This window comes from Ziziphus jujuba, chromosome 4, assembly GCF_031755915.1.
Source record: "Ziziphus jujuba cultivar Dongzao chromosome 4, ASM3175591v1".
In the NCBI taxonomy this organism is placed as follows: Eukaryota; Viridiplantae; Streptophyta; class Magnoliopsida; order Rosales; family Rhamnaceae; genus Ziziphus; species Ziziphus jujuba.
Genome location: NC_083382.1, coordinates 27,067,392 through 27,094,766, shown reverse-complemented (window position 1 = coordinate 27,094,766; position 27,375 = coordinate 27,067,392). Strand labels below are relative to the sequence as shown.

General features: G+C 33.0%; 2 protein-coding genes and 1 long non-coding RNA gene across 12 annotated transcripts in view; 2 read left to right on the top strand and 1 right to left on the bottom strand.

Moving 5' to 3' along the window:
- The window catches only part of LOC107409994 (protein SWEETIE), a 28,397-nt gene extending 14,076 nt beyond the window's left edge, over window positions 1-14,321 (top strand). Inside the window, exons 20-48 of one of the 2 annotated variants that reach the window (XM_048472647.2) lie at window positions 689-757; window positions 837-959; window positions 1,054-1,122; window positions 1,202-1,306; window positions 1,442-1,530; window positions 2,596-2,752; window positions 3,940-4,089; window positions 4,280-4,329; window positions 4,493-4,592; window positions 4,684-4,740; window positions 4,823-4,890; window positions 5,300-5,393; window positions 5,956-6,176; window positions 6,299-6,443; window positions 6,551-6,619; window positions 7,863-7,919; window positions 8,106-8,192; window positions 8,279-8,407; window positions 8,557-8,760; window positions 8,889-9,350; window positions 9,692-9,757; window positions 10,274-10,371; window positions 10,455-10,551; window positions 10,666-10,804; window positions 11,351-11,658; window positions 11,736-11,870; window positions 11,977-12,141; window positions 12,240-12,365; window positions 13,274-14,321. In XM_048472647.2, coding sequence (XP_048328604.2) covers window positions 689-757; window positions 837-959; window positions 1,054-1,122; window positions 1,202-1,306; window positions 1,442-1,530; window positions 2,596-2,752; window positions 3,940-4,089; window positions 4,280-4,329; window positions 4,493-4,592; window positions 4,684-4,740; window positions 4,823-4,890; window positions 5,300-5,393; window positions 5,956-6,176; window positions 6,299-6,443; window positions 6,551-6,619; window positions 7,863-7,919; window positions 8,106-8,192; window positions 8,279-8,407; window positions 8,557-8,760; window positions 8,889-9,350; window positions 9,692-9,757; window positions 10,274-10,371; window positions 10,455-10,551; window positions 10,666-10,804; window positions 11,351-11,658; window positions 11,736-11,870; window positions 11,977-12,141; window positions 12,240-12,365; window positions 13,274-14,146 — 4,512 coding nt within the window. In that variant the 3' untranslated portion in view covers window positions 14,147-14,321. Of the gene's footprint in view, window positions 1-688; window positions 758-836; window positions 960-1,053; window positions 1,123-1,201; window positions 1,307-1,441; window positions 1,531-2,595; window positions 2,753-3,939; window positions 4,090-4,279; window positions 4,330-4,492; window positions 4,593-4,683; window positions 4,741-4,822; window positions 4,891-5,299; window positions 5,394-5,955; window positions 6,177-6,298; window positions 6,444-6,550; window positions 6,620-7,862; window positions 7,920-8,105; window positions 8,193-8,278; window positions 8,408-8,556; window positions 8,761-8,888; window positions 9,351-9,691; window positions 9,758-10,273; window positions 10,372-10,454; window positions 10,552-10,665; window positions 10,805-11,350; window positions 11,659-11,735; window positions 11,871-11,976; window positions 12,142-12,239; window positions 12,366-12,588; window positions 13,249-13,273 lie in introns of those variants that run through there. The other variant, XM_048472648.2, reaches the window with a different exon arrangement.
- A 642-nt stretch (window positions 14,322-14,963) lies between these two features.
- LOC107416529 (uncharacterized) lies at window positions 14,964-16,786 on the bottom strand. Of its 2 annotated transcripts, none has more exons than XR_003055669.3 (2): window positions 16,568-16,786; window positions 14,964-15,275 (listed from the first exon to the last, which is right to left on the bottom strand). It is a non-coding gene; the product is annotated as an uncharacterized LOC107416529 (long non-coding RNA). The 2 variants fall into 2 exon arrangements; XR_009638792.1 differs by lacking the exon at window positions 16,568-16,786 and adding an exon at window positions 15,781-16,561.
- A 3,185-nt stretch (window positions 16,787-19,971) lies between these two features.
- LOC107416545 (NADPH-dependent diflavin oxidoreductase 1) lies at window positions 19,972-27,160 on the top strand. 8 transcript variants are annotated; one of them, XM_025072666.3, is made up of 15 exons: window positions 19,975-20,122; window positions 20,720-21,057; window positions 21,492-21,665; window positions 21,811-21,956; window positions 22,072-22,149; window positions 22,270-22,374; window positions 22,778-22,869; window positions 23,179-23,363; window positions 23,440-23,537; window positions 23,913-23,987; window positions 24,106-24,216; window positions 24,370-24,504; window positions 24,857-24,976; window positions 25,930-26,146; window positions 26,243-27,160. In XM_025072666.3, exons 4-15 carry the CDS (start codon window positions 21,819-21,821, stop codon window positions 26,770-26,772), a joined length of 1,884 nt encoding a protein of 627 aa, XP_024928434.3. In that variant the 5' UTR covers window positions 19,975-20,122; window positions 20,720-21,057; window positions 21,492-21,665; window positions 21,811-21,818; the 3' UTR covers window positions 26,773-27,160. The 8 variants fall into 8 exon arrangements, with proteins under 8 accessions (XP_024928437.3, XP_024928434.3, XP_048327530.2 ...); XM_025072669.3 differs by lacking the exon at window positions 26,243-27,160 and having other exon boundaries at window positions 19,972-20,122; window positions 24,857-24,986; window positions 25,930-26,117; XM_048471573.2 differs by lacking the exon at window positions 20,720-21,057.
- Window positions 27,161-27,375: the final 215 nt, after the last annotated feature.

Below are 27,375 nucleotides of genomic sequence, written 5' to 3'. Positions count from 1 at the left end.
GGTAGAAAATGCTCTACCTTCTAGTAACATAGGTTCATTAGGTTACTGTTATTTGTATACAGCTGTATTAATAAGCTAAAATGTTAAGCTTGATGAAATACAAGAGCTAATAGGTCAGAAACAGGGTACTGTAAAGACAGTAGTTAATTTGTTATAACCTCTGGTTATGATTTAGCAATTTCTATTAGAAATTTTACGTTGTGGGTCATCTGTGTACATACCCATGTGTGTGACTGATGCTTTGCTTATGGCTGAGGAAGACAACTTCAGAGAAGCAAATGTAATGAGCAAGAGGCCATCCTTCTTTGATTTTTCTCTCTGTCTCACTTTGCAGAATTATGGTCTTGAGAAGTGGTGAATTCTTGTAGCATAGGGCTAGTACTTTCTTTGAATTGAAACAATTTCCTTTCTCTCTCTTTTGCTGTCCTCTACTTATTCACATGTGAAATTGAATGCAATCCAAAGATTTGGAAATTGGATTGGCCATTAGTAATGCCTGCATGACTGTATTTTTATTCTCTTCTGAGGATTCACGAATTTGCTCCCATGCTGAAGTCTTCAATACTTGCAAAATAGAGATGCATATCTGGCAATATTGATATTATCTTCTGAAGTTTCTTTAATGTGTTTCTTACTGTAAATTGCCTTATATAACTTTGTATACTGAGGATTGAATTTGACCATGAAGCCGGAACCAATAAACAAGACCCTGGTGAACCAGATGCTCCTCTGCTTTGGAGTCATGTTTGCTTGTCAGGTAGGGGATGTGGAAAATCATTTGTACATTGGCATATGAGCTTCTCTTTGTTAACACAAACTCAAATTTTTTATCCCAGGATAACGGTGGGATGCTGTCACTTCTTGGAATGATTGAGCAGTGTCTGAAAGCTGGAAAAAAGCAACCATGGCATGCAGCTAGTGTCACCAATATATGTGTGGGGTTACTTGCAGGGTTCAAGGTTGTTCCATCAACTTAGGATTTATGTTGTAGCATCTAAGCTGAATCATCGATTTCATGCATTCTGATATTAATTCATTGTTTATGCTTATCAGGCTTTGCTTAATCTTCGTCCACAGCCATTAGGACTGGATATTTTAAATTCTGCACAGGCTATTTTTCAGGTGACAAATTTTTTGTAGGATTCCTTGTATTACTGCTTTACTACTTGCATTTTTGTTAACATATTTGTAATTATGACAGAGTATTCTGGCAGAAGGAGATATTTGTGCTTCTCAACGTAGAGCTTCTTCAGAAGGTCTTGGTCTTTTAGCACGGCTTGGAAATGACATCTTTACAGCAAGAATGGTCAGTTTTATGTTTTAGTTACCAGGCTTACAGTAATTTTATTTGCCCATTTTTATGATATTTAGTTAATATGAAGATGAGAGAGGTTTTTCATTTTTTGTCTCCTTAAATACGTTTTTTCTTTGGTGATAACAGACAAGATTGCTGCTTGCTGACCTAACTGGAGCAATGGATTCAAACTCTGCTGGATCAATAGCCCTTGCTCTTGGCTGCATTCATCGCAGGTGAAATATTTATCTGTTCATTGGTGTTCCTTTTTATGCCCATGCAGCCTTGTTTTTGCCATTACATCTGTCGTTAGAACTGATCATGTAAATAGATTATGAAACTTTAAGGACGATGTTTCTGAAACCATAATACCTTGTGGCAGGAATGAAAAAAAAAAAAAAGACTTGGAAAATTTTTTAACTGACTATTAGTAGGTACAATAATGGATAATTCAACTCTATATTATGGAAATTAACCACCTGAGAGCTTTCGTCTAGAATTCCTTACCATCCGTAGACAGTCAATAGAGTTATAGAAAGTGGGAATGTAGGTCCACTTTAAGTTGCAAAATTGCTGTTTTGCAACTACTGTAGCATATTTGCTCTTTTATTAGTTGAGTGGGATATGTCTGATGGGTAGTTGAGGGTGCTTCTGGAGAGGAATTGAATTGCATGCCGACAACTTGATCTTGCTTGATAAGGTGTATCTGGATGGAACATAATGTGAGGGCGTTTTAGGAGAACATTTGGTTTACAGCTGTGAAAACAGAAAAAAAAAAAAAAAAAACTATTTGTACATTTTAATCGGCATTCAATCTCTTGACCATAATAATTTTAACTATTATTTGCTGCTTTTTCTATTTATATTCACTATCAAGATGTTTGTCCTGTATTGTTCTTACTTGAGTTTATTTTTCTTTTGGGTTAGCAGAAAATAAAAATTTATTTGGTTGCTAGTAGATATCTTTTCTATTAATTGAAGGATGGGGATGGTCTTGATTACCTTTGAGCAACCAGTTTAATATCACACGTGGCTTGCATAGTAACTGAATTCCTAGTGGAACAGCTAGTTTGTATGGTATTTTTATTGTAAATCAGGATTGCAGCTAATCTGTCGTAGTGGTCCTGACTCCTGGCTTGACCACTCTTGTGTTAGGCCAACTTTATTTATAAGGTATTATTATTATATTTGTTAAAAGAATTTTAACGACTGGTGGTGTTTGTTGCTTGGCTGTAATTTTGAGCAAAAATGATTTAGTTTTTATTTTTTACCGTTTCCATTGTTATATATTTTTCCTGCAGTGCAGGGGGCATGGCATTATCAACTCTAGTGCCTGCAACTGTGAGCTCAATCTCTTTGCTGGCTAAGAGTTCAATAGCTGGTTTACAGATTTGGTCACTGCATGGACTCCTTTTAACCATTGAAGCTGCTGGCTTGTCCTATGTATCTCATGTTCAGGTAACCTTTCTCCTATTATTTTCTTCTTTTTCTTCTTTCTTTCTTTTTTCTTTCCTCATGATATTGTTAGCATCATCTGGGCTTTCTTGCTTTCTCATTCTATTCCAAAATAAAGTTAGCAATTGAAGCCTTCACCTTTTCTACTGTATTTTTATGTTTCTAAAGGACTTTAAATCTTGATAAAGTTTGGATCTCCACCCTAATTTGAGAAAATTTAAGGCTTTTAATATCTTTGGTTACCAACAAGCTGATTATGAAGCTTTCTTTTTACTGGGAATATTTATTTTACTTTATTTACCATTTAGATCATATTTTATTTTATATTTGAAAGATCCTAAGTTATATTTGTTCTCGTATGGTTTCACCGAGCACCTGGTTTAGTCATCATTCAACATCTTTCATATGAAATGCTACACTGTTGGAATTGCAATAAATTAAGCTCCTTGCAAAATTGAACACCTTAGTATTTTGTTTTATTTTTTAATAAGAAATGACCTTTTATCGATAGGAATCAATACATAGGGTAAAGGAGAGAATAAGGAATCCTCAAGAAACAGAAATAAAGCCCAAAAAAAAAAAAAGAGAAGAAAAAAAAAGTTGCTAAAATTAAGAATATTATAAATACTAAGGAATGTGCTTAGCTGGGAATGGTATTTGATTATTTACTCGAAGAGTTAGTGTTCATCTGCATGCATGTATTTGTACATTTTTTGTTCTAATATATACACACACGAGATGTGATTCTTCAAGAAAGATTTTCTGCCATTGAGGTGATACTAGGATAGAGAAAGATAAGAGGGAGATAGAATTTGATAAAAGAGGGTGACAATTAGAAGCTCTTGAGGGAGAAAATTGACGAAGTGGGTAGAATTAGATGAATAGGCAAAGAGTTAGGTGGAAATTGTAGAGGGATTATAACCTTCACTCAAACAATCAATATCTCAATGGTGTCTAATAGGGTTCTAGCAAGCCCCATTTGTAATAAACTAACCAAATTTTAAATGGAAAACTAAAGTAGAAGGGAAACTAAATAAATCAAACCAAATCAAACTAAATAATGGTTCTAATAATTCTAAAATAATAATAATATTATTACTTTTATTCTGCATCAGTTGTGGTTCTAATGATTGGGCCTTTTATTTGACTTATCAATAATGTCGTCTTGGTATTTTTCTCTTTATTGGAAGGCAACACTTGGGCTTGCTCTGGACATTCTTTTGTCTGAAGACAATGGATGGGTTGTTCTTCAGCAAGGAGTTGGCCGTCTTATAAATGCCATTGTTGCTGTGCTTGGTCCTGAACTAGCCCCAGGCAGCATTTTCTTTTCTCGTTGTAAGGTACTTGTTGGTTACAGTTTTTATGTACCTATGGACTATTTTTGTTCGAGTATTAATGTTCCTGTTCATTTGTGTTTGAAATGTTCCATTCAGACACACTGATCAAAAACTTAAAATCTTGGAAGTTTTTTCTTTTCAATAGTAGTTTGTAATTTGGTAGATGCATGCCTATGATAAATTTTGTTTCCAGTCTGTTATTGCAGAGATAAGCGCTGGGCAGGAAACAGCAACAATGCTAGAGTATGTGGACCAATGGTTTTCTCGTATTATTGATTTATTATTTATTTCTTTTAGTTTTATTAAATATACTAAATGGATGTATATGTATTCTCTTTTATAATTATTTTTATAATGATTATGTGAGAATACAAAGTACTTATACTCGAGCCTCAATTTTTGGCAGGAATGTCCGCTTTACTCAACAACTTGTTCTTTTTGCACCACAAGCTGTGTCTGTGCACTCCCATGTGCAGACTTTGCTTGCTACTTTGTCCTCGAGACAGGTTTGGATCCTTCTTGGAATCATTATCTTAAAACTGTATATTTTTCGCTTTTTTCTACTATCACCTTTTATTTATTTATTTATATATGCAGCCAACTTTAAGGCATCTTGCTGTTTCCACTTTACGGCATCTTGTTGAAAAGGATCCGGTATTCCCTTCTTCTTTTTCCTAGTTGTCACACAGCCTCATCTCAGTGTGTCATATTTTTAAAGTCTTATCCTGTTTTACAGGCGTCCATTGTTGATGAGCAAATAGAAGATCTTTTATTTTGTATGCTGGATGAAGAAACTGATAAAGAGTACGTCAAAGAAAAAATTTATGTTGCTGGTTTTGTTTCTTAGAGTGTTAATTGGTTGCATTACATAATCATTAATCATTATGTGATTCTCTAGATTCACATTATCTCTTGCTTTTCCTGTGCTGTTAATAATACAATTTAATGCCCACATTCAACACTTGGATGGTGATGTGGATATGTCTAGTGGACAGTCTAAATATGTGGAGAAACTTTGGGGGAAAAGAAAGAGAGAAACATGGAGAGAGAATGACACTTGCACATGTGCCCACAATAGACAGTCAGACCTGTGTCTGAGAAACATTGGATATCCTTATTTTCTGTGGTTACAAGTATGTGTATCTGTGTGTGAGAAAGAGAGTGGCTGAAAAGAACAATACTTAGGATTTGTTACTTATATTTCATTCTGTAGGATTGGGGATCTTGTGCGTACCACAATTATGCGATTGCTGTATGCGTCATGCCCTTCTTGTTCATCTCATTGGATAACAGTATGTCGTAATGTGGTAAGTGTCTTTCTTTTCTTTTCTTTTTTTTTTTTTTTTTGGTTATTTGTCTTTTTTTTTCCTCCTTGTGTCTGTCATGCATGCAACCTTTCTAAATTTACCGAGGCTTATTTTTCTATAAGAACTATTAAGTTACCATCATCAATTTGAAAAGCTTAAGCTTTTAGGAAGTGGCACAATCAATATTGCAAAACTTGTATGTTTATGAATTGCATCACAATGGACGATGTTATATTTCAAAACATTATTTTTTACAAATACTTACATAATAATTCTTAACCATGCATCCTGAAGCTTTCACATATTATTATTTTGACTGATGGCTTAGGTCCTTGAGTGCATGTCCTCCGGCAAAGTGTTTCCTCACAATGTTTTCTTGTAACTGACATCATACCCATTGATTCTTAGAAAGCTTTTGAGTCAATTATATTTTAAATCTTATTTTTGAAAAATTTACTTAGATCAATAGAATACTTAGAGATGCTTTCTGAAATAAGAAAATACTGTTTTTACCATCACAATGTACTTTCTAATTGAGCATATTGTTGAAACATTTGTCCAGATTCTTGCCACATCTAAAAGGAGAGACAATGAAAGAAGTAACAACGTAGAAAATGATCCTCAAAATGATGGTGACACAAGTTTGAATTTTGGGCATGATGATGAAAACATGGTTTCTAGTTCTAGAGGTTTACCAGCGCATGGGAATGCATATGAAGCTTCCAACATTCTTTTAAATCGAGATAGACACCTCAGATATCGAACCAGAGTATTTGCTGCAGAGTATGTGATACTTTTTTTCTATACGTACATCTGATTCCTTTACATGCATACCTGCGTTGATTGTTTTATATGCACGCATATATTCAGTACCTAATTATTTTAAGTAATATGTGCTTATATAGGTGTTTGAGTTGTCTACCAAGAGCTGTTGGAAAGAATCCAGCTCATTTTGATCTTTCTTTGGCAAGGAAAGAACCATTTGATGGACGGGCATCTGGTGATTGGCTTGTCCTCCATATACAAGAACTAATATCACTTGCTTATCAGGTGCTTAATATAAAGTTGTTGCATGTTGTCCATATTACATCAATACATCTAAGGCCCAAAACTTATGTAAATTTGACTTTTTTTCCCTCTCCTATTATTTTTCATAGATAAGTACAATCCACTTTGAGAACATGCGGCCAATTGGTGTGGGTCTTCTTGGCAGCATTATTGATAAGGTAATCTGTGCGATACATATTAATTCTGCCAATTTCCATTCTGCCAATTTCCATTGAGCTGATTTTATACTCAACTCAACTCAACTAAATCTCACCTTGACCAAAAGATAATTGGATTTTTTTGGGGCTAACTTTTATTTATAATCTCTGTTTTTTTGTTTCCTTCTCGTTCTTAATCTCTTTGGCTGGATTTGTTTGTTTCCTTTTTAGCATAATATATAGCAATTATGTAGGTCCTTCAGCCTTTTATGGATTGGAATTTAGAAGCGTGGCATTTAAAATACTCTTCAAACTGGTAACTTCTTAAAAAAAAATTAAAAGCAAAATAAAAGAATAGACCTTTTATATAATGCTGTGTTATGATATGCGGCAAGAATTCCAAATGAACTTGAAACTTAAAACTTAAAACTTTTCTTCAATAAGTGTCTTCAAATACCATCATTAGTTTTCTGAACATCAAATATATGGAAGTAAATTCCTTGTGAAATAAGATGCAGACGAAGGTCCTAACATATAGCTTTTTATCATGCTTGATTTGATTATTTGTGAAGTTTGTTGGCTTGCAATTAAATTCTTATAACATAGTTTGTAGTAGTCTAGCTATTTTGCCAAACCAAGGGTTTTCATGTTGTGCTTGATATTTAACTTAATTTATATGGTTGCATACTTGAATTCGTTCTTTTTTTTCTTTTTTTGTTCTCTTCCTTCTCCCCTCCCTATGTTCCTCCTACTACTCTTCCATTTTCCTTCTATGCTGTGCAGGTTCGTATTTGTTCCTTTGTTTGTGTCTTTGTTAATTTAAAAAACTCTGTGAATTGAGAGAAACATGAAATAACTTTCCATAACATATATGCAACTTTCTAACTGGACCATTGATTTCAGATTTAATTCTTTTATCGTGTTTTCTTGACCTAGAGTATTGAGATGAAAGAATAATGTCTTTTAAGCGTTAGAGGAACAACCTATTTATGTTGATAGAAAATAAAAGTTAGCAATGGGACACTTTCCCTAAGGCTATTCTAATTGCAAGAAAAATAGTAATTGAACACTTTTCTAATTTTAACATGTAGACTAACACTGGTGGAATTTTGTTATGAGGAAAAAAAAAAAAATATATATATATATATATATAATATGCTCACATTTCAATCTTTTATTTCATGTACTCCGTTTTGAAATAATTATCTGTTAGAATTTTGTGATTTTAATATATACTTTGTTTTTATCTTATAATTTTGGACAGTTCGAAAGAACATCTGATCCTGAGCTTCCAGGGCACCTTCTACTGGAACAGTATCAGGTATGTCAGACAGAGGTTTTTTATGATATTGACTTATTTTAATTAATTTCCTAGGACCAAAATTATTTATTAGTGGAGCATAAATTAACTACCTTAAAGCTGCTTGAAAGGATTTTGCACTTCCTATGGTTTTATATCTTTTAAATATCACTTGTTTCTTATTGATTGAGACTCTTTGAAATTTAGGCTCAACTAGTATCTGCAATTCGCACTGCCTTAGACTCGTCTGCTGGCCCTATTTTGTTGGAGGCAGGATTGCAGCTGGCTACTAAGGTTCTGGATAATGGAAACTTTCTTCATTGAATGAGTTCCTTATCAATGATACACATAACGAGATGTTAAATGGCTGAAATTTTCAGATACTGACAAACGGAATAATTAAGGGAGACCAAGTTGCAGTTAAACGGATCTTTTCTTTGATTTCACGCCCACTGAATGAATTCAAGGACCTTTATTATCCATCATTTGCTGAATGGGTCTCATGCAAGGTCTGTTTAAATTAGTTTTTTACTTGAAGAAAGAATCTATATTTTCTTTTTATTATTTATATGATCTCTGCATACATTGGTTGTATAAGAATAAAACTTAAACTTTTCCTTTTATTTATTTATTTTTTTCCTTTTGAATGATAAAATAGATTAAGATAAGACTATTGGCTGCTCATGCATCCCTCAAATGTTATACATATGCATTCTTGAGGAGAAATGAGAGCGAGGTTCCGAATGAATATCTAGCACTGTTGCCATTGTTCTCAACGAGTTCAAGTATACTTGGCAATTACTGGATTAGGATTCTGAAGGACTACTGTTACACCTGCATGAGCTTGCAAATTAAGAAGAAGGTAAGCTAAATAGTTTCAAAATCTGTTAGTTTTCCTCTCCCACCTCTTTCTGTTATCTGAGGAAGCTGTGAGCTTAACTTTATTCAATCCTTTTCATTGTACTCATTCCTATGTCTTGTTTCTTACAGTGGAATCCACTTCTTGATGGAATCCAATCGCCTTTGGTCTCATCAAAGTTGCAGTCTTGTTTAGAGGAATCCTGGCCCGTAATTTTGCAAGCACTTGCACTGGATGCAGTTCCTAAGAATCTTGAGGAGAATAGACATGCTGAAATCACTGTTGACAAAAACTCAGGAAATAGCTTATTGTCTGGATATAGTATGGTTGAACTGGGATCTGAAGAGTATCAATTTCTTTGGGGATGTTCTTTGCTTGTTTTATTTCGAGGACAACATCCAATCCGATGTAAACTGAAAATTCCATTGAATTGTGCTAAATCTAACCATGAGGGAGAGCCACCTAATGAAGATTTAGATTCTCCAGCGGTGAATTTGTACGAGATTGTGTTACCAGTATTCCAGTTTCTCTCAACCAAAAGATTTGCGAGTGCGGGTTTTCTTACTCTGGATATATGTAGAGAATTGTTACAGGTGGGAGTCCGTCTCTTTCTTTTCTTACTCTTAGCTCTCAAAAGATTTAAGGGTTGGCATTCCATGAAAATAGTCCCAAAATTTTCCTTGTAGCAGAAATGCTCATTTTGAGGGGCTTCGCTTTTAAATTGGATGTTGTTTGGCACATTCTGGAATAGATAAATTGCTGTGTTTCCTGAAATCACGAAGTGTATTCCTGTTCTGTTATTATTCTTCAACTGGCTCCTTTAAGATGATATTACTGTGATCCTAGTGTGGCCACTTTTTCCTGTTCTATGTTGATGGTTTTGGTGTAGCGAGCAATTACATTTTTTAATTATTTTTTCACTTGACTAGTGCAGGTTTTTTCATATTCCATATACAAGGATAATTCGTGGAATAGCCTTTCCATATCTGTTTTTTCACAGGTATACGTTGACAACTCTTATTTAAATAATTTGATAAGTCTTTTCTTTTCTTTTCTTTTTTCTTTTTTCTTTTTTCTTTTTACTTTTTATTTTTCCAGTTGGGTATTGATGAATAACAGCTAGTATTGTTTTTGCAATTATCTTTTAACCTATGTCAAAGATCAAGCAGATGATCTGGGCATTTTTATTGGTTTTCCAGTTCTTTGAGATATATTCCTATTTATTCAATTTATTCACTAGCTACTCCAATTAGATATCGGTCAACATCAATGCATCCCGTGCACTTCTACTGCTATATGTTTGGCAACCAATACAGCTAGCTAAAATTAGCTTGTTATTTAGATTTTCTATGTTATAATTAAAGAATGATGGTATGATGAAGTGGTGCATATAAAGTAGTTTATTTTCAAGGACTTTTGCATTACTGATTCTGATTTGTGGTTTAGATTCTATGCGGTTGGTTTTGTACATATAAATTGTCAATCAAGGATGCTGAATTACAGATTCTTTCAATAGATTGTGCAGAACTGCCCCGAGAGCTTTTTTGAAATGGAAAATTTTGCTTATTCAGCAATGGAGCTTTGCATGGCTTACCTCTTTAAGCTGTTTAAGAGGTACAGTACTTTACCATGAATCTTCTAGTTTAACAATTTTTCGTGTTAGGTGATTTCCTAATAGCATACATGGTTGTGTGCAGAACTAATGCAATATCACTTGATCCTCTGCACTGGGAGGATTCTATATCTTCTCTATTTGTTATAGCAAAAACACTAGTGAAGTATTTTGAACCAAAGGTGCAATATTTCTTATGCTTTATAGGTTCATGTATTTGAATTTCAATAAATGTTTTTGTATTTTGAGACACGCTTATTTAACGGTTCTTTTATCATTTGCATATAATTCTGCAGAAGCAATTAACATCAGTGGCTTTGGCATTTCTTTTAATTGGTTACAAGTGCATTGGAGTAGCCTCAACTGACTTGTGCTTATCCAAAGTTAATGATTTTTCCAAGAGCACTGGTATTTTATTGAAGAAATTTATTGATGGTGAGCATTTCATGATCTGGCGAGTTCGTGTCTTACATAGTATTGTTTAATAAAATATATATCATTTAATAAGAAAAAAAGTTCGTTTTGATATTAGTGTTCCAATATACAGGCTTTGTAGCAACCCAAAGGCTTTGCCCAAGAGTGTAAACTTTGTCTCCAGGGCTCTTTTAACCATGTTTAGAGGATGTAATCTATTTCTGTTCTGGGACTTGACAATCAATTGTAGAGTCTTACCTAAAGGGTTTACCATCTTGGGCAAGTGTATTCACACCTTGTGTCTTTTGATGCAGTTCATGTGTCAAAAGCTGTCAGCATGGGGGGGTGGGGGGGGGGTGGGGGGGGTGGGGTGGATGGTGGGGAATTGATAGGGGAACTATCCTTTTTTGTATCATGAGAAAATATAGTCTATTAGCAAAGCAAAAGCGTTGGTTGGAATCCAAAATCCATAGGAGTAAATATTCGCTCATGTTATTGGCTTTGTGATTGCAATTGTTCTTTATTTATATAAATATCTGCATATGCTAATGAAATTTCATGCTGCAGATAAATCTGATATCGGTGATGACTTTATTCATTATATGCAAATGATACTTGGCGCTTGTCTCAATGCGATGTCTAATTTGTCCAAGGATTGCATCGAGAGTATTCATCTAGTGGAGAATAAATCTGATTTGCGCATATCACTGCAGGCGCAGCTTGTTTTCTCTCTTGAACAAATCATATCATTTGCTAAGCTTGTTCATGACATGGAATTTCTTGAAGAAAATGGAGATAGTGACCCTGTATTCTTAATGATGTACAAAAATTGCACTAGATGCATTCATACTGTACTCGGTGATTCAAATATACAGGTAATAGTTCTCTTTACTTGCAATATTCAGTAATGTCTACCAAGCATAAAACAGCAATTCAAAATTTTTCTGCACAGGTTCAAGCAATTGGGTTGCAGGTGCTAAAAGGCATGGTACAAAAAAGCACAAATGTAGAAGATAACACTTTTCTAATATACTTTGCTGGTGAATGCATTAAAGATATCTTCATGATAATCCAGAAGACGTTGAAGGTGTTTTTAATTTTTTGTTGTTCTCTTTCCCATTTAGTAATTATAAACCTGTTAAAATTTCGGTTATCCTTCACATTCTAGATTTGTAATATGTTCTTCATGACAGAAACCTATTACTAAAGAATCGACAACTGTTGCTGGTGAGTGCTTGAAATTCTTAGTGCTTCTGCAAACAGTGTCAAAAGATAGTGACTGTCAGAGAGGGTTTATGAACCTACTTCTTGAAGCGATTGTCATGGTTATCTTGGCTTCAGAAGACAGTTATTCTCAGGTAATATGATCAATCAGCTCTTGTGATTGAAAATTGCGGTGACATTTAATCGTTTCTTACTTTCGTTGTAAAAATTCTTCTATGGATACTGCTGACAGGAACTCAATGATGTAAAAAATACAGCTATAAGATTTGTTTCTCATCTTGCACAAATTCCTTCCTCAGCAGTATATTTCAAGGATGCCTTGTTGTCTATGCCTGTAACACACCGGCAGCAACTGCAGGTTCTCTTTTTCATTTTTATTTCTCTTTCAATTATGCAGGTTCTGAGAAGGCCCAGGAACTCATACATTTAACTAACTCATATTTTTGACTTATTTTCATTTTCTATTTTACGTGTGGATGGGAGAGGCCAGGGGTTGGGATTAGTTTCTTCACATCTTGGCATTGGGATTTGTTTGCCCTATTTAAGCTAGTCTTTAAAGCAAATTATCATAATCATTGCAGCCAGCCTCCTACATGTCTTAATGCAGTTGTGACAAAATGGCCTTGTCTTTTTGAAGACCGAACCTTTTAAGAACTTTCAGTATTTTACGGCCCAAGTTACTGCAGTTGCTCCCCTTCAAAACTTCTCTTTGCTTTTGTGCAAATTTCTGAAAAAGATCCAGAATATTGGGTATTACATGGGTACCGGCCTTGTGTTTTTCAGGAACTACGAAGCCAAAAGAGAACTCTCATCTACGTGTCTATTTTTGTTTTCTTCTGCTTTTTACTCCCATTATTCATTTGTCAACTGTATCAGTCTGCTGTTTTTATACCACAACCATATTATATTTAGTGGACCAAAATATCTGGATCAAGTGACATGTAACATTATATTCCAGTTTTTTTCCCTTTTTCATTTGTTCTTCGAAGTAAACACCTCATAATCTTCAGAAATCCAAAATGTCTGCGACAGAAAATTGCTCCAAATGCTTCTCTGTTTTCATTTTCGTTAAAATGACACCTCAAGAACTTATGACACTGCACCTCATTCTGTTCATCTAGAAAAAATTTGGCCATTCCAAGTTGTTCTCCTGGAAGAAGTTTTATGGTTTTTCACTTGGACATTGTCAAAAATTGTCGATTTTTCTTTATGTTTTTCTAGAGCTTATTGGTGGAATTTTCCTTCAATACCCATTCTTTCTTTCAGGGGGTCATCCGTGCATCTGTAACTCAGGAACAAAATGCAACACAAGTAAAACCCGCAACGCCATCTTTAGGAATACAATTACCATTACCAACGGTGGGAATTAGAGAGGAAAGTCACCAGCCATCAGCTGCTACAATGCATTCTAATAAGGATGAAATGGAAGAAGATGAGGAGGATGAAGATGACTGGGATGCATTCCAGTCTTTTCCTGCCTCTGCAAATGCAGCCGGGGCTGATTCAAATGTAGAAAGCACTGTTAAAGAACCTGACCAAGTTGAAGATTCTTCTGTTACAAAAATGGATATAGGGAATGACTCTTTTCAAGAAAACTCTATGTCCCAACCTTCTAACTCTACAGACAAGATCAGTGTTACAGACCAAGAGGCTGGTGAAGGGGAGATGGTATCTGCTGGCCAAGGTGATCCGATGCCGGAAGAGAGAAATATTACTTATTATGGAATTGAAGTGGAACAACCATGTCGTTCCCAAAGCGATGGAGATGTAATTGAGCCAAATGATCAGAACTACGAGAGAGAAGTCCCGGGAGAAGAGAGGGAAGAGCGAGATGTGTCAAGCAAATTAACCGAACAAATTCCATCTGACCTTAACCCAGTTGAGGAAGCAGAAGGATCAGAAGTGGGTTTAGACAAGGATCATGAATTGAGAAAGGAGAGCTCAGACACTAGAATTGAACCGCTACTATCAGCATCGGATCCTTTGACTACTGATATAGAAGCAGTTGATTCAAAGGACGTAATGCAGCTTACAGAAGCTGATAAAGATTCACAAAAGGAGCCGATGGCTGAAAAGGAGAGTGATGAACAACAGCTTAAAGAGAGCAGTAATGAGTTAAAATCACCCATAAGTGAATAAAGCGTTACTGCTAGTTTTAACTTAGTTATACGTATCTTTTAATTTATTTTATCAAATTTTTTGTTCGTACTTGTTAGATCGACTGGATTAATTATGTTTTTATTTTTATTTTTTTATATCATTTTTTTAATCAATTTTCTTTTAAATAAAATCTGTCCTTTCAAATTTAGTAGGATATCAGTTGCGTTTGATGATCTGTACTTTTTTTTTTTTAAATAAATTTTTTTAATGAATATAGATGTCTGTACTTGAACAACGATGTTGTCGTCGAGTGGAAGATGCAAGCTTCATTATTGTCCTTGAAGGTCCCATGCTATAAATACCAAAACTTCACTATGATAAAAAATGAACTGGATTTGCCGACTCATAACTCTCAAATCCATAGGTGAACATGACTAAAAATAGATTAGTCGTATGTGTCTGGAAAATAAAATAAAATAAAATAATATAATATAAAAAAGAAAAATACTTGAAGGAAGGTGATAATTTTTCTATATTCAAGGTCTCCAATGCTTGTCAGTGTCAATGTTTTAGTGTTAATTTTCGTTTTATAGCAGTGCTAACAATACAACTAATTAGGAGAATCACTTTTTACGTTAGAAGAAAGGTTTACAATAATTGTGACAATTACATTTTTGTACTCTAAAAAAAAAAAAAAATTACTTTTTCCGTGACAAGCATTACATATGACATACTAGTTGATTTTAAGGACAAATAAAATATCTTATAAGAAACTGGGTAAAAATAGTGTTTTTTTTGGGTAAGTATAATAAGTACGGTTATATACAAGAAACTTATTTATTTGTAAGCTAATACAGATTTCAAATCATATCTAACTGATTTATTTATATGCTGGTACAGATTTCAAATCACATTTAATCGGTTTCAACAACTAAGATTAGGAAAAGACATTAAATACACATTTTCGACAACAACCAAAAAATGATCTATTTAGCACACAAGCTTGTACAATGGGTATCAAATTGGTGTCAACGGCAATGAGATCGACATTAATTATTGCCTCTTGGCCAGGTGAAGGTTCGAGGCCGAGGCTTTGTACATATCTTGCTCAAATGAGTGTTCCATTTTAACTGCTACTCAAATGCAGGCCCTTCATGAGATTGCTTCCCTGTAGAAAATACAGATCATGACGATCAACATGATTGAACCATAGAGAGTACAAAAGATATTTCATCATAAGAAGGAAAAGAGGAGTACAATATCTTTTATTTCAGTATATATATCAAGTTTGAAATTTTCAGTAAACTCTGAACTCGATGCATACAATGATTCAAACATCTCAGACAAATAATTAATACCATCAATGAATGTTCCCATAGCTTCTACTATATTTGAACTTATTAAAACTTTTTTTCTATGTATAGAAGCAAATATGTGTATAAAGAGAGAAAACCATTTGTACACTGAAATTTTAACCAAAACCACCTAATATAATGATCAATCAGTCCTCTAATTGTTTTTATATTTTTGTTTCTTGCTGTGAAAAGAAATTATACTAAAGAAAAATATGTATATGAGAAATTAGAGTTATTTTTTTAGCGGCAGACATATTTTCCACGTATGGGTGGATTTCATAGGAAAATAAAATATACAAATAAATAAATAAATAAAACCATTAAAAGTCATGACCGCTGTCCACTGATGGAGGCCGATGCCGGATTTTGTCGAAAATCGATGACTGACGGTTGCTTGCGGTGGTCGATTGTTGGTAATTGAGGAAAGAGACGAGGGTTTCAAAATGTGAAATAGGGAATAAGATGTAAATGTAATTTAGATGGGCTGTGTGGAGTTGTGTTTCAAATTGTGAAAATAACTTCGTACATATAGAAGTGCCTTTGTGCAACTATGTTATCCATAATAGCAGCTTGACAGTATGCTTGGGAAATATGATTGGAAACTAGCAGATTTTGTTTTTATTTTTTTTAGGGTAATAGATTGGAAACTAGCAGATGGTTCTATAATCTATGTCCCACAACAGGAAGTGATTGATTCTTACCAGACTCTTCTTCTGCACTGTAATAATTTAACTCTATATATGTAATGACTGTATAGGCTGTATAGAGTCATTCTTTTATCCAAAATGGTTTTTACCAAGGTTTTTATTATTAGTTTTTGTATTACTTTTAAGAGCTTGGTTTAAAAAATTATCCATCAAAATAGTGGAATGGAGAGGGGAATAGAATCCTAATTCCAACAATATTTTTATCCAATCGGACAATGGAATGGAGATTCTACTAGAATTGCCATTCAAATTTTCCTCTCATTCCACCGATTAAACATCATCTTAGTCCTTTTTGAGGACTAATAAGAGAGAATTTAATGATTTTCTATGAAAATTCCTATGCATACGTAACTACATATATATTATATGTGTAAGAAAGAGGCAGAAAGATTTGCTACCTGACATTTCATCTTTCATACAAATTAGAACATAATCTTTATCAACGCCCACACTCTGCGAAGAGCCGTTTTCCTCCAAACCAAAAAATAAAAAAATAAAAAAAGAGAGAGGAATAGCCATATATGTACGAAGATGCTTAAAGATTGATGCCATAGGTTTCTATTTATAAAGGCTGCGACCGAAAGAAGGCTACGGTTGATTTTTAATTTCAATTTCAATTTCAAATATTACCAAATAAAAGCATGTGAAAAACAAAACATGTTTTTCTTTTTTCCTTATTTTCTACTATTGGCAAAAATAATATATATATATAGAAAAAAATTTTATTATGTGGACCATATTAAAATCGATATTTAAAAAAATATTTATTTTGATGTGTATGTGTACAAAACATATACAGCATAAATTGATATTTTTTTTCAAAAAGTATTGATTTTAATATGATCCGCACCGTATAACTAATTTATATATATGTATTTGATATAGTTAAAATATTTTAATTTTATAAAGTTAGCATACAATTTAAATTAATTATGCTAAATTAATCATTTTTATTTCAGTTTAACTTTTTTATATTGTATCGTAACTTTATAAAATCAGAATATCCTAAACCAATACTTATTTTATATATATATATATATATATACACATTAAAGTTCAAATGAGGATATTTTTAACTTTTTAATCAATATTATATGTTATTCAATTAAATTATATGCAATCTATATAAATAATATATAATCTACTGATTCTAAAAGATTGAGCCCACCCTCACTTGAATGCGACTACATATATCCCTCCAAATACTGCCATGTCTTTTTTACTTTTTGTGTTTTCCTTTGTTTTCCGCTACTACTGTTTTATTGGCAGGGTTGAAAGTGTCTCACGGGCACAAATGATGCTAAAAATGCTCATTATTATAGAGTTAAATTACTCTAAATTTATAAGAATGCCCTTTTAAATAAGGTAAGCAGTTTCGGTCAATGAAAAAAACCAAAAGAAAAAATAAAAAAAAGGATAGGTGAGCAATTGACCCTCTTTTGTAAACCTACTAAAATGATTACTAGAGTTAATAAAAAAATAAAATACCGCAAAGTACACAGAAAATTTAATGCAGATATTTTGAATATAATGGAGGCATCACAGTTATTTTTATCATATTAAATTCACATCTGTTTTAAATAAATAAATAAATAAATATATATATATATATATTTATATATTTTAACTTTTTAATTTATAAGTGAATTCAGTCATTTAAAATTTTTAAATTTAATACAATATATTATTATTTAGCAAATTCAAAAGGATTAAATAATGAGATCAATATGTGCTTAACTATGTTTTCAAAGGAGTTTCATTATAACATAACGTATAAATTAGATCTTTAATTAATATTAATTTTTAAAAATTTTTAATTTATATAAAATTTAAAATTATATTTATTAATTATTCACTATAAAATATATTTATTTTTAATATTTTAATATGTTATTAAATTTATATTTTATCATTTTTAAAATTTAAATTTCAATATTAATTGTTATTTAAAAATTAATAAAAAAATTTAATATTAAAAATATTAAAAGAGTCATAACACGAATTTGAATATATATATATATATATACACATACCCACATATATACACGCATGTAATTGTAAAAATATAATAATCCTTTTTCTTTTATTTTTATTTTTATTTTTAATTTTTTAGTTCTCAAACAAAATTCAGCGGGGCCCATGGAAACCACTTTGTGAAAGGTCGCCTGGCGCACGTGAAAATGGTACAACTTTCGCATATAATCACGTGAACGTATGTCAAACCAGCTCGCCTTTTGCTTTGGTTCTCACGTCATGATTTGTAGCATTCAGTGGACAGAATTCACTACAGAGTAATGCAGGACAACCCAAGTCAATACAACCAACCAATCAGAATGCTGCCACCAGGTCCCAGCCGAGCTGGTTCGGCTCATGCTTCTGGTCCATCCTTATCCAATGCCGTTAAATTACCAAATAAATAAAAAAACAAAAAAGTAAAAGCCAGTCAGAATACTTACAATTTTTTTTTTTTATTACCTTAACTTACAATCGGTTAAGCCGGTAAAAAAAAAAAAAAAATTCAAATCTAATGGAAACTTTGTTAAAAATCAATTTTTTAATTTTTTATATGTATTTGTTTTATAACACTTTTAAGATTTTGGTAGGTAGTTAAGTGTGTTTATTTACCATCCTAATGGAAACAGCTCAGTTCTATTTTTCCATTGAAACTTTGAGTTTGAATTCTCAAAGGCAATATTAAAAAAAAAAAATATATATATATATATATATAGTCTGTTTATAGTGCGGGTGGTTCTCATACGGATCACAGTATTGATGATAGTTTTTTATAATATTAGTGACGATTTTCTAAAAAATCATCGTTAATACTATAAAAAACCGTTATTAATACTACGATCCTTATACAGACCGTTCTCACCATAGAATTTCCGTATATATGTATATTATCTTTCTTCTATGTAATTTACAAACTTTCATATTACGGGTTAAAGTGAAATGCAATCAAGTTATTTTAAATTTTTTATTTGTTTATTTTTATTTTTTCACTTTTTTGAATGCCCATGCAATCAAGTTGAAGAATCTTAATAAAATCGGAATATAAATTACCAAATAATAATAATAAAAATCAGAATATTTTGAGCCATTCATTGTCATATGTGCTATTTTTCTTTTATTGGCCAATCTCTTGAAAGATGATGTGAAACACAAATTGAAAAGAAAACATCCAAATAACCATTAGTCCGGAAACAACTCCAAATGGCCGACGAAACATGAAAAGTTGAAAGCGGAAAAACATCTAGATACTCTTTACCAGGAACAATCATATAAAAAGGAAATGTAGGATGTATCTCGTCCATCGTTTCTCATTATGGTAATGTTTTTGTCCCAATTTGATTACATCTTACATTCCCTCTTCTAAAATGTTAAAAGTAAATTTTATTTAAATCTTTCAGTTTTGCTATAATTATGTATATAATTTTTAATTTTGAAAAACTTGTATATAAGGTTTAAATAGAATTTTTAAAAAATATAAATTTAATTATAATTAAAATAAAATTAAAAAATTTAAATAAAATTTTTATAACGTGAATAGAAAATTATTAAAAAAAATACAAATAAAGTTTCATGACTCATATTGGTAGGGGATTTTGAAAATATCTACTTTATAATACAAACAAACTAGTTTAGTCATTATCAATTAATTTTGAATTGAAATCTCATTTAAACATTTTAAATAGATTTAATAAAGTGGGTTGCAGATTCTCTATAATGAATCTTTTTTTAATAGGAGAAAAAAACAAAAATATTCATCCCTTATCCAAAATGAAGAAAAATGCCTACCCTTATCATTGCAACAATTTTGGCCACACTTCACTTATCCCACCTCATGAATTATCAATTACATCATTCATTTAATAAGTAAGTTGCTATAGGAACATCTGTCCCAACTGTCCAATCTGAGCTCCGATTGCTTTGATAGGAGGAAGCATCATAAGGTATGTTATTAATGGTGAATTAGCAAGTCTTGTCCTTGCTCAAGTTGTCCACTGTTCTTCTTCATTCATGATTTATATGACTAATAGGAGCATATAAATCTATTAGTATATAAATTGAAGAACATTGAACATATTATGTGAACAAACCCATACAAAAGCCTAAGCACCTCAATGATCGAATTGAACGATCTTTTTTAAAAACTTGATTTTAACCTATCCTCTTTTAGAGTTGGGTTTGATTTCAGTTATTGGTCAAATTCAAAATCCGAGGTTTTCTATTTCTTAAAGCTGGTATATATGGTTCTAAATTTACATTCGAAATAAGATAAAAATATATAAAAATAGAGACATTCTCTTTAACACTTTTATATTGTACGAAATTCAAGCAAAAAGTTTGATACCTCACCTCCATTTGGGCGGGGAATATATTGTTACAAAATCTCATACACAGTTGATTTTGATACTCCTCTCTACTTAAACGAGGGCCTTTATTGTGGGACGAAATTATCGTATATGTTCTTGATTTTGTCTTTTTATGTATGAATTAAAGAATTAAAACTTAAATTTTTTTTTTTAAAATTTTAATTGGTTGTACAGTTTGGTGTGGAAACCGAAACCGTAAAGATGTTGATGAATTCCTTTTGTGAGATGGCTCTTCATGAAGTTAAAAGCAACCCGTTTCACCAGCTGGTTTAAGAACAAAGCACTAAGTCCCGTTCCCATGCTTCCAAGGACTTGGATAAGGAAACAACAACCAGAAAAAGAAAAAAAGAAAAAAACCCAAAAATCTGTTGAGAAAATTCAAAATGACAAAAATTCAAAGGAACACATCTGCATTTCTAATCCGAGCAGTGCACCAATCATCATCGATCTTAATGCCATTATTTTCCTAATTCTTGATTCTTCACTCCAATCCAACACTATTGCAACTACAGGTATTTTTGGTTTTTGGAAACAAAGTTTTAGAATGAAGAGAAAGAAAGAAAGAAACCTTTTCAAAAGGGTATAATTGGTAATGTCTTAGGTAAAATAAATATAAAAGGTAGATAAAATTATTTATTTTATTTTATTTTTTTATTATAAAAAGGTGGATAAAATTATTGAAAAGGAAAGATGTGAGCATTTTTCTTCCTCTTAGATGAGAGGTGGACATTTTTGCTTTTTTGACCTTTTAAAAAATTCGAGGAGGGGGAATTTTAACCTAAGATGTTAAATCCAAAATTTTAAAATTACTCAAATCTTCCGACCCCACACGCACACACACACACACATACACACACACAAAAAGAAAAAAAAAAAAAAAAATCTTAAGGGACCCGTGCTTGTATCCTTCTTCATCTATAAATGAAACGGTGTTTATTGGATCCAGATTGGGCCTGAAAAGAGAAAAAAGGAAGTGGGCCTAAAATGATTGCTTTAGACATCCGGGCCAAGTCCGGCATATATTGGGCCTTAAAGCTTCCTTCTTCTTGTTCGTCCTTCGCTCCTTTTCTCGTTTCCAAATTCTGATGCGCCGAAGCGAAGAACTTGTTGGTCATCGAAGGTATAACAATCACTAATAAAGATTTAAAACTATTTTTATTTTTGGCTAGTCGTAAATAAAATTGAAAGCTTGATCTTTAGCTTCTGGTAGTTAGATTAATTATTTAAATAAATATATTTATATATATTTTGATATAAAATTTTAGAGGAAGCCATGGAAGAAAGACCTATGCTATTGATACTCTACGCGACTCAGACCGGAAATGCGTTGGACGTGGCGGAGCAAGTTGGCCGTGAAGCCGAGCGCCGAGCCTGTGCCGTCAGGCTTCTTTCTCTGGACGAATACGACGCCGTAAGTCAAAAGTCTTACACTTCATTCTACTTCCCAGTTCCCTCCTCTGTTCGGTGCCTAATCGTATGAAAGTTGTTTTGCTTAGTGGCATTTTTGACATGTTTGCTTGTCTCAGAGTTCCTTACCTCGTGAAAACGCTGTCGTTTTTGTTGTTTCTACAACAGGCCAGGGCGATGCTCCTGATTCCATGAAGGTATTTATTTATTTATTTCTTGGCAGGGAATCTATCTTAATAGCAATATCGACAAAGTTAGGTTTTATTATGTGCTAGTCCTCTGTTTTTGCATAAATCTCCCGCATTGAATATGTGCAGGGCTTTTGGAAATACCTTCTTCAGAGGAACCTAGGTCAGCATTGGCTAGAAGGAGTTCATTATGCTGTGTTTGGTCTCGGTGATTCTGGGTACCAGAAATTTAATGTAATTATATATATATATATATATATATTATCTCTTTCTTTCTCTTTGCTGTCCATGTTGGTATATTCTTATGTCTATTAATTATCTGATGGTATATAACACATAAAATCTTGGTATGGATATGTATTCTGATTTATGATCTTCAACCAAGTTTAGGTTGTTTATGTTTGTTTGATCATACACGTATTGCACGTTCTCTTGTTTATCTTTATTACCTTTGCCAATATTTTAGCTGTTATTTGCCTGGGAAATTTATTCTGCATTCATTGTAGATTTTTGTGGATTCTGTTCCTTGATTTCTATAATATATAGTTCATTAAAGTGACTGTAACATGGTTGGTGAAAGTATAAGTTGCTTTCTTTACATTCAATTTGAATTCATTAATTATGTGTATCGCTGCAGTTTGTTGCAAAGAAGCTTGACAGGAGACTTTCAGATCTTGGGGCAACTGCCATAGTTGAAAGAGCTTTAGGAGATGATCAACACCCGTCAGGGTATGGCTACAGTACACTATAGCTGTCTGTTAATTATGCTTGAACTGAAAGAAGGAGAGATAAATACATTGTCTGTGTTTCATCAGTCTTATTCTTTTGTCTTTTTTGAGATTTGACTGGTTTGGTAGAGTTTTTAATGATTGTGTATTGGTATAACATAACTTAAACTTTTGATGAAGCAGGCTAATTTACAAGTAAACCTTTTCCAGCAATTCTTGCAAAAGAAAAAGTTTTTTATGTTGTTTTTCCAATTATGACTTTCTATTATGGATGGTATTAAGTTTACCAAGAGCAGAATTCTATTGATAGGTATGAGGCTGCTCTGGATCCATGGATGACATCATTGTGGAATATGTTGAATAAGGTCAATCCCAACCTCTTCCCAAATGGTCCTGGTTTTTTGATCTCATATGAGAAATCAATTGGTCAACCAAAAATTCAGATCACATATCATACTATTGATAAAGAGGGTTCAGAATTTTCAACTAATTCAGGTAACTTATTGTTCAGAGTTATTTTTTTGTATAATCAATAATTACTTGAATTTAATGTTTTTAAACTCATATGTAGATCTAAAACACATTGAGATGCAAATTGAGAGAGCTCGAACAATGTCGCCTGGAAAATTTTCAAACAACAAGAATAGGCCTGACTGCTTTCTTAAAATGGTAGTTTACATTAAACTCTTTGTGATTTGTTTTTGATGAATTTTTTATAGCTTTTCATTTTAAATCATGTTTTCTTGTAGAAATCTTTACTTTTCTTTCTATATGGATAGAATTCATTTTCTTAATGCTCTTTCCAAGTCATAGATGTGGTTAGTTTTTATATTTTGGGTTAATGGGGAACCTTCAGGATTTTTCCCTATCTTAGATTTCCCAAATTTGTTCTGTTTGTAATAACTATTTTTTGCATTAGTTGGTAGATTTTGGTTTATGCCACTGGATGTGAGACACGAATACCGGTCATATTTTTCTGAGGATTCTTTCTTTCCATCTTATTTTCACATGCACCTCTACATTAATCTGAACTTGCTCATGTAGATCAAAAATCAACTATTGACCAAAGAAGGTTGTGGAAAAGATGTGCGCCACTTGGAATTTGAATTTGTATCACCTGTAAGTTGTCTGTTGTGTCTTGGAGTACAAGTAACTATGTATTTTTACTCCATTTTAATGCTAAAGTATTTTGTAAAAATTGAAAATTTGTGCATATCAATTTCCAATTCTTGTTCAGGCTGTTGAATATGAAGTTGGCGATGTCCTTGAGGTCCTCCCTGGCCAGAATCCTACTGCAGTAGACGCTTTCATCAGGCGTTGTAATTTGGACCCTGAAGTATTTGTAACTGTGAGTAGTTTCTTTGTGTGTTGGTGGTTGTAGGTGATATTACTTTGGATTGCATAATGCCTTTAGAGGATCTTCAATAGTGCCTTCAGTTGAGCATCTTCTCTGGAGTATATTATTTTGTGTCCAATTAGATCTGTAATATGTTAATTTCAGGTTAGCCCTGTTGAGGTGGAGAATAACCTTCTTCGTTCTCATTTAAATGCTGCAAAATTTCCTATCAAGTTAAAATCTTTTGTGGAATTGACAATGGATATTGCATCAGCTTCCCCTCGGCGCTATTTATTTGAGGCAAGGATCCAGTATGTTTTTAACTTGTGATTTTCTATTAGTAAATTTCAGAAAAATCACCACTGCTAGTTTGAAGAATCTTCTTCTTTTTATTCTTCGAAGAAAAAAAACAAGAAACATTTAAGTACATAAGGGAACAAATTTGCAAGGCATACTAGTTCCTCAAAATCTCTTGTTGCTTTGGGTGCAACAAATTAAGGGAAAAAAAAAAATTGAGTTTTTCCAAAATGTCTTGTTTAGCATGTGAAAGAAATTTAGTGTGGTTGAATCTAAATATTTTTGGTTTCAACTTTTGCAAGATGTCTGTATCGTGTTGATCTTCAGTTCTGATAAAAAAACACTTTCTTTCCAGGTTATGAGTATTTTTGCTACAGCTCAACATGAAAAGGAAAGACTTCAATATTTTGCGTCACCAGAAGGAAGAGATGACCTATACCAATACAATCAGAAGGAACGGAGGACTGTTCTGGAGGTGGTGTCAAGTAAATGAATGCTTTTTTTATTTTTTCCCTCTTTAGTTTGTCATCTATAATTGTTACTCTATTCACCACCATTGTTTGTGATGGGCCTGTGACTTTCGAATTCTCTCTGAATCTATCTAAATGCTGCTTAGTTTCCAAAATATGTCACAAGTATGATATTTTCCCATGTCAAAACCTCTGTGTAGAGGGTTAAATGCTATAGAGATGCACGGTAATGGCTTTGTTTGGTGGTATAGATTGGAAGAAAAAGAAAGAATTCTGAAGAAGAAGAAGATGGTGTCGATAACTCATTATCCTTTGGAAGAGAATTGAGTTTATTGCTTTTAGCCTTTTGTTTTTTTGTTTTTTTGTTTTTTTTGGCTTAGTGATAGTATGTATATGTTATCTCTTTTCGGTTTGGTGTGCTATATTGGACAGCTTGTCTACATTTTTCTACCCTTGAAATGTTATTCTTTTGTTACTAAACCGAAAGTTAAAACGCCTTCGTGTGATAAGATTTAAGAAGCTGGTGCCTGGTTTATTAGTTGATAGTATTCTAGAATTCATAGGAGAGTCCCATGTAAATGGGAATTTTTTATTTGTTATGTTAGAATTGTTTTTAAAGGCATAAGTCATGACTCGAATCCATGACCTATTTACAACACAGCTTTTGTTGGTTGAGCTGCTCCAAGTGGACATACAATACATACGGGATTTAGTTGTGGATTTGTTTTGCATTTTAACGAGCATTGTATTTCTTGTAATATAATAATACACGTTTATGAATAAAGTGGTTTTTTAGACACTCTGTTTCATTTGGTTTAGATGAGTCAATTAGCGTAATAGAGATGCCAACTGAATTATTTATTAATGACTTTGAAGTTGGTCAGTTATTATTTTTCATTTGGTGGATAAAAAAAGGTTACTCACCTTTTGATGAATTATGTAATTTTTTGGAATGCAGGTATTGGAGGATTTTCCTTCAGTTCAAATGCCATTTGAATGGCTGGTGCAGTTGGTTCCTTCTTTGAAAACCAGAGCTTTTTCCATATCTTCCTCTCCTTCAGCTCACCCAAATCAAGTGCACTTAACGGTAAATGTAGTATCATTGACGACACCTTTTAAAAGGAAACGATCAGGTCTCTGCTCATCATGGCTAAGCCAGCTTGATCCTCAACAATGTATGGCATTAATAAGATTTTCCAAGTCATATTATTGATAAGCATCCAAATGAATCATCCATTGATGTCATTTTTGTTTTGTTCTATCATGACCAGGCACTTATATTCCAGTGTGGTTTCATAAAGGTTCCCTTCCTCCCCCACCCCCATCTCTTCCTCTCATTCTCATTGGACCTGGAACCGGTTGTGCACCTTTTCGTGGATTTGTGGAAGAAAGAGCCATCCAAAGTGCAGCTGATACCACTGCTCCAGTTATGTTTTTCTTTGGTTGTCAAAACAAGGAAAATGACTTTTTATACAAAGATTTCTGGTTGTCTCATTCACAAAATAATGGGGTACTTTCAGAAGCAAAAGGGGGAGGCTTTTATGTGGCCTTCTCAAGAGACCAGCAACAGAAGGTTTACGTGCAGCATAAGATGCGGGAACATAGCCAGAGGCTGTGGAGTTTGCTGAGTGAGGGAGCTGCGGTCTATGTTGCCGGTTCTTCAACCAAAATGCCCTCAGATGTGTTATCAGCTTTTGAAGAAATTATTTCCAAAGAAAGTGGGGTTCCTAAGGAATCGGCTGTGAGATGGCTCAGAGCACTAGAAAGGGTTGGCAAGTACCATGTAGAAGCATGGACTTGACCTCTGGTTGAATCTTCAATGTATCATCCGGATAAGATAAACAAAAATATTAAGGCAAGCTTCAGGGTGAAGATACAAAGCTTGGATATATCATAGAGAACTAGAAGGTGATGAATTTATTGTCAAAAAAAAGAAAAACAAGAAGAAAAGAAAAAGAAAAGAAGAAGAAGATGAATTTATTGTCAAAAAAGAAAAAAGAAAAAAAAAGGGGTGATGAATTTTGATCGCGTGTGATTTAGGTGGATATCGAGTCCTGAAGAAAGTTAAAAGAATGAATTAAGAAAGAACTGCATTAAATTTTTGAAATTCTTGGAACATTTCAGGGAAACACGTTGTAATGTTTTGCTAATTTTAATAGGAAATGGATTCACATTTTTTTCCTAACCAAGTTTGATGGTTGGCAATTTTTATCTATTTATCTGTATTCTCAAGAAAAAAATAAAAATAGAAATTGAAAAATCCTCACCCTTCTTTGTCGTGCCTCATTGTTGATTTTCTTATCATTACAAGGAATAAATCCTTTTTGGAATCTTCTCTGTTACGCTTGTTACCACTGAATTTCTTCATCTATTGTGAATGCATAGTTGCAGTGGGGGAATGTGC